At 28.9% G+C, this 11,256-nt stretch overlaps 1 protein-coding gene across 1 annotated transcript; it reads left to right on the forward strand.

The window, feature by feature from the left end:
• The first annotated feature begins 3,639 nt into the window (after positions 1–3,639).
• LOC136078323 (uncharacterized) lies at positions 3,640–10,841 on the forward strand. The gene is made up of 4 exons (XM_065793919.1): positions 3,640–4,412; positions 7,660–7,816; positions 8,470–8,652; positions 9,491–10,841. Exon 4 carries the CDS (start codon positions 9,815–9,817, stop codon positions 10,670–10,672), a length of 858 nt encoding a protein of 285 aa, XP_065649991.1. The 5' UTR covers positions 3,640–4,412; positions 7,660–7,816; positions 8,470–8,652; positions 9,491–9,814; the 3' UTR covers positions 10,673–10,841.
• Positions 10,842–11,256: the final 415 nt, after the last annotated feature.

An 11,256-nucleotide genomic window follows, 5' to 3' on the forward strand; every position in this document is an offset into this window, starting at 1 on the left:
ACACAGCTTTTGCTGATGCAAATGAAACTCAACATGCTGCGGCAGATGGCATATCATGTACAACAGGCTTCAGCAAACGAAAAGGTTGCCCGTCATGTTTGCAAAAAAACAATCTCTTAGCCACTCTAGAGAGATAAACTAAAAATATATAAAAATCTAAAATTTACAAATCGTAATTTGACTCAGAAGGAAAACAGAAAATCTGCTTCATTGACAATGTGGAAACAAAAGTATCTTCACGCTAAAGACAACCAGATAGTTTTGAAATCTCTGGATCATAAAGAGTACATTAATTCAATAAGGAAGCTGAAGATATCAAACAGTAAGCTAAGAACTCAGTTAAATAACTTATTAGAAAAAAACAGATCTGAAGCAAAAGAAAGAGATAAACACATTAAAAGCATTGAACTTGAGTTCAAAATGGAGTTGGTGAAAGTAAAAAAGGAATGTTGTCAACTCACAGAACAAAACCATTATCTCTTAAGTTTGATCTTAGAGCCACAAGACAAAAGTGTGGTTGAAACCATGGTAGGACGAGCATATGGTCCAGCATTGAGGAAATGTGTCTACAGGTCCTTAGTTAGCCAAGTACCTATCACAAATATAAGTGATGTTCTAACCCATGTATGTCAGATTTTGACTGGGACAGAACTGTCTTCAGTTTAGCACAAATCAAATGTTGCCAGAATGACTTTTGAGCTAGGAGTGATATCTCTTATTCAGACAGGAGAGGCTCTACACACTTGTGACGTTGCGACTTTAGCATTTGATGCCACTGCAGTGGTGGACAAACATCTCAACGAATTCCATGTAAGTGTTTACCCACAAAAGCAGTCACTTACCATTTTTACCATGAGACTACCAGGGGGTAAAGCATTTGATTATGCCACACACATATTAACAGCATTGGAAGAAGTAGCTGATACTTATGCTGATTTTACACAGAGTAACAGTTAAAGAAATCTTTTTGTCCAAAATTAAAAGTTGTCTTTCAGATAGGGCACCTGTGAATTATTGTGTTATTGAATTGCTAAAACAGGATATTAATGTTGAACTTCTAGAACTTCATTGCAATGTGCATCCATTGGACGGAATAGCTACAGCGTCTAAAAAAGCTCTCATTGATGTAGACAAAGAGCTGAAAATTAAAACTGCCACTGGAAAAGAAGGATCTGTAGTGTCTTTTCTGTACAACTTTTCAAAACTTAGGTAACTATATCTAATTTATATATTCTTTGTTTTGCTAACCTTTTTAAATAACAAATATGATGTATGGTACTATAAAAAAGTATAACACATAATATATATTATATCAAAAAAGTAAAACAAATTGAAAACTATTTTTAGATATAGCTTCAAAGGTGAACCAGCAACATTCAAGTCTTTCTTGAGAGAACATGGAGTTGCTCCAGGAACCTTTCTGCGCTATGTTGGAAACAGGGTACATGTAATTTTTCACATGGCTGGAGTTGCTATATTCCATCTACAGCTGCTAAAGTCATTTCTTCAGAAGTAAGAGTTTTATTTTTACAAATTATTGATAGAGCTTCAAAAATATAATTGAAAATCAAGTTAACATTTTGAAATATTTACTTTCAGACATAACAAAAATGTTGTGAGTAAAACTCTTTTTGGGGACATCGGTAAAGATGGCATCATCTTTCAGCTGCAAGCTCTAGGATTGATTGGAAAATTAATTACAGGCCCGTGGATGAAACTAGTTTATGGCAATGTATTGCAGAAATCTAATCTTGAACTGGTATTTTTATTTTATTTTAAAATAATAGTAGTTAAAACTTAATTTTAGTAAAACTGATCATATTTAATTGTTGTCTTTCTATCTTTTTTGCCTAATATTATTTTAGCTTAAGAATATTGTGTACCCTTTTTCATTTATTTTTACATTTCATTAAATTTAGGTACCCATGTTTCAGATTTGTCATCAAATAATCACCCAGATGAAACAAAGTTCCAATGATTTGTTGTCAACAGATCTAGATATTTTTGGGCAAAAATTAGTGTTTGACGAGGTCATTGCTGAAAACAACTAATATAACGCTCCTCAACAAAATATCATCAACTCTTCTGAGTTCTATTGAGTGTGTTATTCATAGACAATTGCACAATTATGAACCTGGGCCTCTATCTAACCCTACTGAGAAAATATTGAAGGACACACTATCAGCACCTGCCAACAATATGCATGCAGACGTGCTCTTGGCATGACAGACTGTCTACTTAGAAAAGCCCCCAATGCCACTATTGGATATCTAGATTCAAAAGTTAAAGCAAAATTGAATCACACTCTTCAGTGGATTGAATCCAAACCAGAAGATATTCAAAGAAACCTAATACAATTTTCTATCACTAGAGGATCACAGATCCGAAAAGCAGGAGTGCTTGAAAGTAAAGGGTTAGACGCTAACATTAAAACAAGACGGATTGAAGCATCTCAAAAGGCTAACAAGGCATCCAGGCAGAAACTGGAACGAGACGTTAAAAAAGTCTTGCTAAATAATGCCTCTGTTGGTAATGAAATGTTTATAAAAGTTGCCCCAACCAGAAACCTTTTCTTGAAAAAATGTTAAGCAATCAAAGTATGGCTAATCATTTGTTTAATCATAAATGGGAACTAGACAATGGACAGGACAAAATTTTTTATGGACGAATACTAACAGAAAGGCAAAAAAATAAGAGAACTGTGTATGTTACATCTTACTGGGGTTTCGACGAGGACTCATCAGAGGATTTTGACATGTTTATTGAGTCATTTATTGCTGACATGATACTTGGCAAACTATTTTTTGAAGTTTAGTTAACAGTTATTGTTTATGTAAGAAAAAAATTTTCATGTTTTTTTGCTACTTATAAGTTCAAATTCATCTCTTGAAACTGTTCATTTTGATGTGTTTTTTTTGCCTATATGTAATCTTAAAAACTTATGAAATATTCATATTTATTTAAAAAAATCATCAAACGTTTTTTTGTAATTTGCATAATTTATGGATAATAATTTCTTTATTTCATTTCATTTTTCATTGCAACTAGTACAAATAAATTCCTCATTTGAAACTGCTCATTTCGGTATATACTTTTGTCAATGTATTCATAATACTTTCTGAAATATTTACATTTGAAAGAAAATTGTTTCACCTTTTTTTTATTTTTCTATATAAAGTCCATAGGATGTCAAGGCACTTCGGACAAACTAAAAATCTCTATAACTTTTTAACCAATAATGCCAGCATCATAATAGCATCATTCTCTTTCATTTTATTACACATTTATTGGTATTGGATTAAATTAACTTTTTTGGTGCAACTACCTAGCTTAAACCAATGAATAAAGTTCTAATTTGTTAGTTAACAAAAATCTTGTATCAGTTTATTAAATACGTAATATTTGCGTAGTTGGTGTTATTATCATTTTTATTTACAATTCTATTGACATTCAAGTTAACAACCTAAGTATTAATAACGTAGATTGCGAGTCTTTTTGACGCGTTGAAATAATAAACAAACTTACTAAAAACGTCATCATCAATGCTATTTATAGACAACCAGCTGGCAATTTAAACTTATCTGCGCGAATTCGTAATCAAAAAAAGTATATTGCTATTCACACGAGGGAACATTTTACGAAACATTCCCTGGAACGTGGAACATGAACAAATATCCTCTCGTGTGAACGCAACTTGAACTGAAATTCACGGAACATTTCAGGAACTTTTGTACCGTCCCGCCAACCCAGCACAAATAAATGTTCCGGAACATTTATTTTCGCATAAAAAATGGTTTCTACTTTTAACTAATTTTAAAATAAGCGTATGGCACATTAAAAATTTTGTATTATGATAGTAAGATGCAAATTTGTTGTGAAAGGCTCAAGCTAATCTTTTTTATAAAGTTGTTTTCATCTTAACCAGAGTTTTTAGTCCTTGATCTCTGTATTATCCTTGGTCTTGGTCATATATCAAGACAAGAGTATCGATATTATTGGCAACATGTTGCCTTGAAACTTTTAGTCTTGGCCTTCCATCTTTATCATTGAAATCAGAATATTTTTTTGAATATTATTTCATAATTTTATTCATTGAGTGAGTTATAAACTTGTGGTAATTGCACGCAAGTAAGGAAATTCCGATCCCACGCGAGTGTCAATCATAAGTAGACCAGATGGTGGGCAATTTTTTGAAAACAGTTTATTTGACCATCAAAAATTTTATGTTATTTTTAACGATATTTAAAATTTGTATAAATAGAATAGAAATTTAATTATTGTTAGTTTAAAAAGAAGTTATTTTCATGTAAGTGTTTAAAAACTTATTCTTCAAATATACCATTATTACAAAAACAGTAGTATTCTTAATTGGGATCAGTTTTGATTTAAATTGAAAAGAAGTATAATTCAAGGTAACATTTAACTTGCATTAAGAAAATTTAATTTTCATTGTTTAATAGTTTTTATTTAATCATATTCTTTGCAAACATTGTTATTAAATTAATAACAATGCTTGCAAAGAATATGATTAAATAAAAACTATTACTTACTTTCACAATTATTCACAAACAGTAAATTAACTAATATTAAGTAAATACGGAATATTTATGAGGAAAATACTAATGGTAATGTTCAACAATAAAATAACAAGATAAGACAAAGCTAATATAACAAAATATATGATAAAGCTAATATATAACAATATATACCAATAATAATATCATTAATATTAACATAAATAGTAATAACAATGATGTTAATAATAATAATTTTTATTATTATTATTATAATTTGCAAGGCCAATAATAAACAACTCTGCTTAATAGTTCAAAGTTGAATTCTATAAATAAAATTGCTATAAGTTTATTAAAAATGCATCAATAATATTAATGCATTTTTAATAAACTTGTAGCAATTTTATTTATAGAATTCAACTTTGAACTAATAAGCAGAGTTGTTTATTATTGGCCTTGCCAATTATAATAATAAAAATTTTTATTATCATCATTGTTATTATTATTTATATTAATATTAATAATATTATTATTGGTATATATTGTATATATTAACTTTGTCATATATTTTGTTAAATTAGCTTTGTCTTATCTTGTTATTTTAGTTTGTGAACATTATCATTAGTATTTTCCTCATAAATATTCCATATTTACTTAATATTAGTTAATTTACTATTTGTGAATAATTGTGAAAGTAAAACCTTTATTCAGAATATATATTATTGCTTGACTGTATTGATATGACTGTACCATAAATCTTTGTACCATATATTATTAAATGTTAATAATTGTAGCACAATGTGCTACAATTATTAACATTTAATAATAAAATTGAACAATCGTGTTAACAGATCAATGTTATTAAATGACATAATTATTACATTACATGGAAAAGTAAAAATCAGAATAAAAGTAGCATCTAAAAGTTTCTGTTCCCTTGGCTACCAGTTTTTAACACTTTATTAAATTATTTAGTAAGCCCATTATTTATTAAGCCCATAACATTATTAAATTATTTAAAACCCATAACATAAAATCATTTAGTAAGCCCATAACATTTATACCACTTGTAAAGTTTAATTTTCTATTATTTATTTTACTATTAAGCATTTTTTTTCTTTTTTTGTTTTTGTTGTTATTGTTGTTAGATTTAATGTACTTATCCATTTTAGTAGGTAAAACTTTAAGTTTACACAATGTCTCAGCATTCAGATAAAGACAGTATTAACACCAGCACAACATGTACTGGTCTTTGCATATCCCCTGGAAATAAATTTGTATGGAATATTGCTAACACAAGAGTATTACTAGATTTATGGATAATTCAATCTAAAATTATTAATTTGAGGAATTAATTTATGTACATATTCTACATTTAATGTATGATACCTTACTGAAATGCTGAAAGTATTTTACAAAGTTAACCATGTATAATCAGCAGCGCCGTGCTGTAATTTTTGGGGGCCCTGTGCAGAAACTAAAAAAAAAAAAAAATTTTCTTTTAATTCGTAGTAATTTATGGTATTGGAGAAGTTTTTCAAATTTATTTAATAGGGGGCCAAGTGCGATTGCACTTGTTGCACTTGCGATAGTACGGCGCTGATAATCGGGGAGAGTGGTGTACCTTGGAGGTATTTTCAAACTTTTACAAATATAGAAAAAAATACTCATGATATAATCTGTAACAATATATTTTCTTTAACTTGATGATATTAGTTACTCGAGGATTTTTTATTAAACATCCAGACATATTTTTTTATCCCTTTTTTTAATTCTTAAAAATAACAGCCGAGGTACACCACTGGTGGTGTACCTTTGAAGTATGTATGTATGTTGTACCTTGGAGATATTATTGTTTTAACAGATTAAGTACTCAACACGCTAGAAATTTGATATAATGTTTACTTATAGGATAGTTAGACTATATCTCAAATGAGGCGGATGTGAATCAGCCTCATTTGAGATAATATTAATCTAACTAGTTAGATTTATATAAACTGTATATTAATTTATTTTTATGTATGGTTATAAATTTAAACTAATTTATACTTAGAAGTATTAAAAACTTACAACATAAATAAAGTTGATTAAAAAAAGAGTAATAACAAATAACTACATTAAAGTTTAGTAATATTAAATCTTTCACTTTAATTTAGCATTTGTCTATTCTACATTCAGGTAATCAGAGTTAATGCCAAATGATAGTTTTTCCAGCTGTCTTGTTGAACCTCCTGTAATAGAGGGATGTGGCAACTGAAAGACTGTGTCTGATTTGTCCAACTCATACACAGTTTTATATTTTATATTATATATTTATAGTTTTAGAAAAATATCAAAGAAAAGATAACAGTTTGAGAAAAAATAATTACAATTTAACAAAGAAATACACACATCATATCATACTAAAGAAACTCTTAATAAACAAAAAAAGCATTATAAACTATAACAACATATTACTTTAAAAAAAATACTTCATAACAAAAGTTATTCATAATAGTATTTACAAAATTGTGCAAGTGTATATCTTGGTAGTACCACCAAGGTATACAACATTAACTACCTCCAAGGTACACCGCTACCATAGTTTATACAAAGTCGCTACCATATGTTTATAGGGTAGGAGTTAAGCAGTTTCAAAAATGCATAAATGTAGCTAAAAATATGCTTTACAAATTTTGATAATCAGTTTTAAAATAAAGTTGATACGTTGACAGTTGTAGAGAGATACTGGAAACAAACCTTTATTTTTATTGCAACAACAAATGTGTTAAGCGAAGGTAAAACAACTTATGAGCTTTTAATGGCCAATACATGCAACTAAAATTTTGGTTTGAGTTCATCACTTAAGATCACAGCACAATTGGCGTGCCTCCAAGGTACACATACCTCCAAGGTACACCACTCTCCCCTAATATCTAATTTCAATTTTGTTTGCAACTGAGTGTTATTAAAAATTACTTAAAATCTTATTCAGTATTGTAGATGCAACTGAGTGTTATTAAAAATTACTTAAAATCTTATTCAGTATTGTAGATATACAGCTTGTTAATAATTTTTAATTGTCACATTTAAAGTTATTTGATTCAAATTATATTGTGTTAATGATGTGCTTATATTTACTTATATTTATGTATATTTTTCATAGACAAGAAAAACTTCAAGTAGGGTCATCGGGAGGAGCTCTTAGTAAATGGTGACCTTACGATATTGTTGCCAAAATAATAGGTGGTGAAACTTCCCTTAACAATGACCTTTTATCTCCAAGTCAAAATTTTTCTAGTCAGGATTTTCAAGATGATCAGGTAAGTTTAGTATAATTTATTGCTGTATATTTTAAAGTGCTATATATTTTTAAAGTAATATATACAAGTATGTTAAATATTTATACTATATTAAGTTTAAGAAGTTCTTAATTTTGCAACATTTGGCAGACTTATAACATAAAGATCAAAAACATATAATACTCCCTCTGTTCCGAAATACTGTTCTGATTTCACTTTTTTTTTTTTGTTCCAAAATACTATTCTGATTTGATTTTTTTGCTAATTTTGATGAGAAAAAAATCAAATATCTTTAATAAAATAACTTGTGTAGAAAATTATTCGAAAATGTTTAACAAGGGCCAGCCATTAGGAGTACCGAGGGTACCCCCTCTTGATTTTTGTAAAAAGGTCTTCATTTTTTTTACAAATTACATTTTTTTGCAATTCTTTATTTATTAGTTTAGGTTTTTTTGGAGCAGCATATACGCACAATTGCGTAGTTATATACCACATTAACCCAAATCTAGGATATCTATCTTATTTTTGTATATCTCTTTTGTTTTGGAGGGAGGGGCTGAAATGACTTCAAATCATGTCTCTATAAGTCAATAGATAAATTTTGATTGAAATATGATTTATAATCATTTCTTATATGTGGAATATTTTTTTAAATGTGTCTTTTTTAATTACAGATTGCCACAATGGAGGATGGCAAGGAGACTATTGGTATTTTAAATATTGAAGCTTGGATGATACAAGTGATGTGCAATCTATTGTCACTATTCCTGATGAGGAACCAATCTATGTCCAGCTGCAATAAACAAAGGAACTCTGATGATGAAAAAACTGTCAATAAAACAGCAAAAACTAAACCGGTAAGAAAAAATAAAAAAGCAAATTTTTCTTCAGAATATTTAAAAATAGTGAATAAAAATCTAGATGTTCAAATCCATTCACAAGAGCTACGAATCAGAGAGGTTGCTGCTTTAGAGTTTATGTGCAATGCAATCGAAAATGCATCTCAAGCCCAAGTAGATGTGTCTAAAGCCCAAGTAGAATATTATAAGTTCTTAATGAAAAATAAGGTGTTCTATTAGTCAAGATATCTCTTTAGTCATTAATTATGTTAAAGTCAACAGGTCAATGTCTTTTTCAACAGTATACCTTGTTTACATATCTATGCAATATATATTTAATAAGGTTTTTCAATGTTTTCAAAGGGATGGTTAGTGAAATATTGTACAAACTTGTAGATTAATCTCTCTATATATATGTTCTTTATGTTACCATATCACTATAAACAAAGGAATTTTTACTCTGTAATTTCAAGCATTAAAGTATATCTCTGGTGATATTTTTTAAATTTGTCGTATTATTTTAACAAAGTGTTTTTTATATGGTACAAATACTTTTTTTTTTGTATCTTTATACTATATATATTTAGTATTTTTAACCAAAGAAATATTTTCTTTTTGATATGATACAAGCCTGTAGATGAATTATAGTAATATGTTTTTTTATTATACCAGCGTGATTTGTTTTTTATCTATACAAACATCAAACATAACATGTTTCATTTTTATTTTTATTAACAGATCATGCTGTATTGATTCTAACAAAATGGTTTTTAACAATGTGTTCTAATCTCCTTTGAATTGTAATATAAATATTATATCTATGTAATATATTTATATAGTTTTAATAACTTTTTAGGGAAATATCTGTGAATAAAAAAACTATGAGAAAAACATGGAAAGCGTTTTGGCCGTACTTCGATCAAGAAGTAGAACATTAATCAATGATGAATCAATCACCCACCCATTTTCATATTTAAATTTAACTTCCTTTAAGTTAAATCAACAAGGGGATCTAATTGAAAGAAAAGTTTGGGTTAAGCCTAAAAGTTTTCAATGGTTTAACGAGATTTTTGCTCAAATGGAGGAATGTGAATTTAAAGAACATTTTTAAGTAAATCGTAATACATTTAATTTCATAGTTAATGAATTACATCCACATTTATGCAAAACTACCACAACTATGCAAGAACCTATTTCAGTAGTAAAACGTATTGCAGTTGCATTACATTATCTAGCTTCATGTAAAAAGTATCGTGTTGTGCCTAGCTTTTTTGGCATAGGAAAGTCAACAGCAAACTTAATTGTTCATGAATTTATTAACGCTGTTAATGACGTTTTGCTCCCTAAATATGTTAAATTTCCATTGTCAGAAGAAAATTTAAATAAATGTAGTAGAGATTTCAAAACTATTCTTGGTTTTCCCGAATGCGTTGGAGCTGTTGATGGATGCCATATCCTTATTTCAGCCCCTAAAGATCAAGCAATTTCTTATTGTTATTATAAAAGGTGCTATTCTATTGTACTTTTTGCCGTTGTAGACTGTAGATACCGTTTCATTTATACAAGTGTTAGATCGCCTGTTAGAAATAATGACAGCTATATTTTGCAGAATTCTTCTTTGAAAGCAATTTTAGAATCAAATCTTTTTGATAAATTTTGTAAAGAGCTGAGCGGTTCTCTTGTTCCACTATGTTTGATAGGGGATTCAACATTTCCTTTAATGCGTTATTTGTTAAAACCTTATCCTCAAAATTTGGAGCTTAGTGAAGTTCAAAAAAACTACAATAAAATATTTTGCGGAGCTACAAGAGTAGTTGAGGATGCTTTTGGACGCGTTAAAACTCGATTCCGTGTCATTTGCAAACGCATGGAATGTGATATTAACTTTGCTACAAGAATTGCTAATGCTTGCGTCACTCTTCACAACATTTGTAAATATTATAACGACATTATTATAATAGAATGGCTTACACTTCATCATGATGACTGTCTGGCTCAACCCAATGCAGTTTCTACTGCTGGGAACAATGGACCATGAAAAAATGTTCGTGACTCAATTGCTAAATACCTTTATGAAAGAGACAAATAAAGTAATAGTGTTTTTTATTATTTAAAGCTTTAGCTGTAATATGTTATGTATTTATTATCAAATAATATGTCTAAATAATGTCTAAATAAATAGATATTAAATATATATGAACATAAAATGAGAACAGTTTTAAATGGTCGTGGGTAGCTTAATAATGTGTATGTTTATTCAGTACTAAACCACTGGCGGACTGCTTTTCTGCGTCGTCAAAAGCGACTAAAGGAGATATGACCTATCTATATAAGCCAAGCTTTATAAGAAACAGGATAACAAATTTCCAACGTCATCTTTTGTATAGCGGGTATTTTGGATTGGGTTTCTATTGTCTAAACCTGATCTAGCTGGATCCGCAGCGTTATTTGCATTTAGTTTTACTTCACTCAAAATAATAAATATTAAAAATTAATAACTTATAAATAATGTGTATATGCAAAACTGTTTGTCACTAATTTTTATTCGAGTTTTACCGTTTGTTTTTTTATACACCGTCGAGCCAATTTTACACGTGAACGCTACAAGGAACATTTTGTTTC

This window comes from Hydra vulgaris, chromosome 03 (genome assembly GCF_038396675.1).
Source record: "Hydra vulgaris chromosome 03, alternate assembly HydraT2T_AEP".
Lineage (NCBI taxonomy): Eukaryota > Metazoa > Cnidaria > Hydrozoa > Anthoathecata > Hydridae > Hydra > Hydra vulgaris.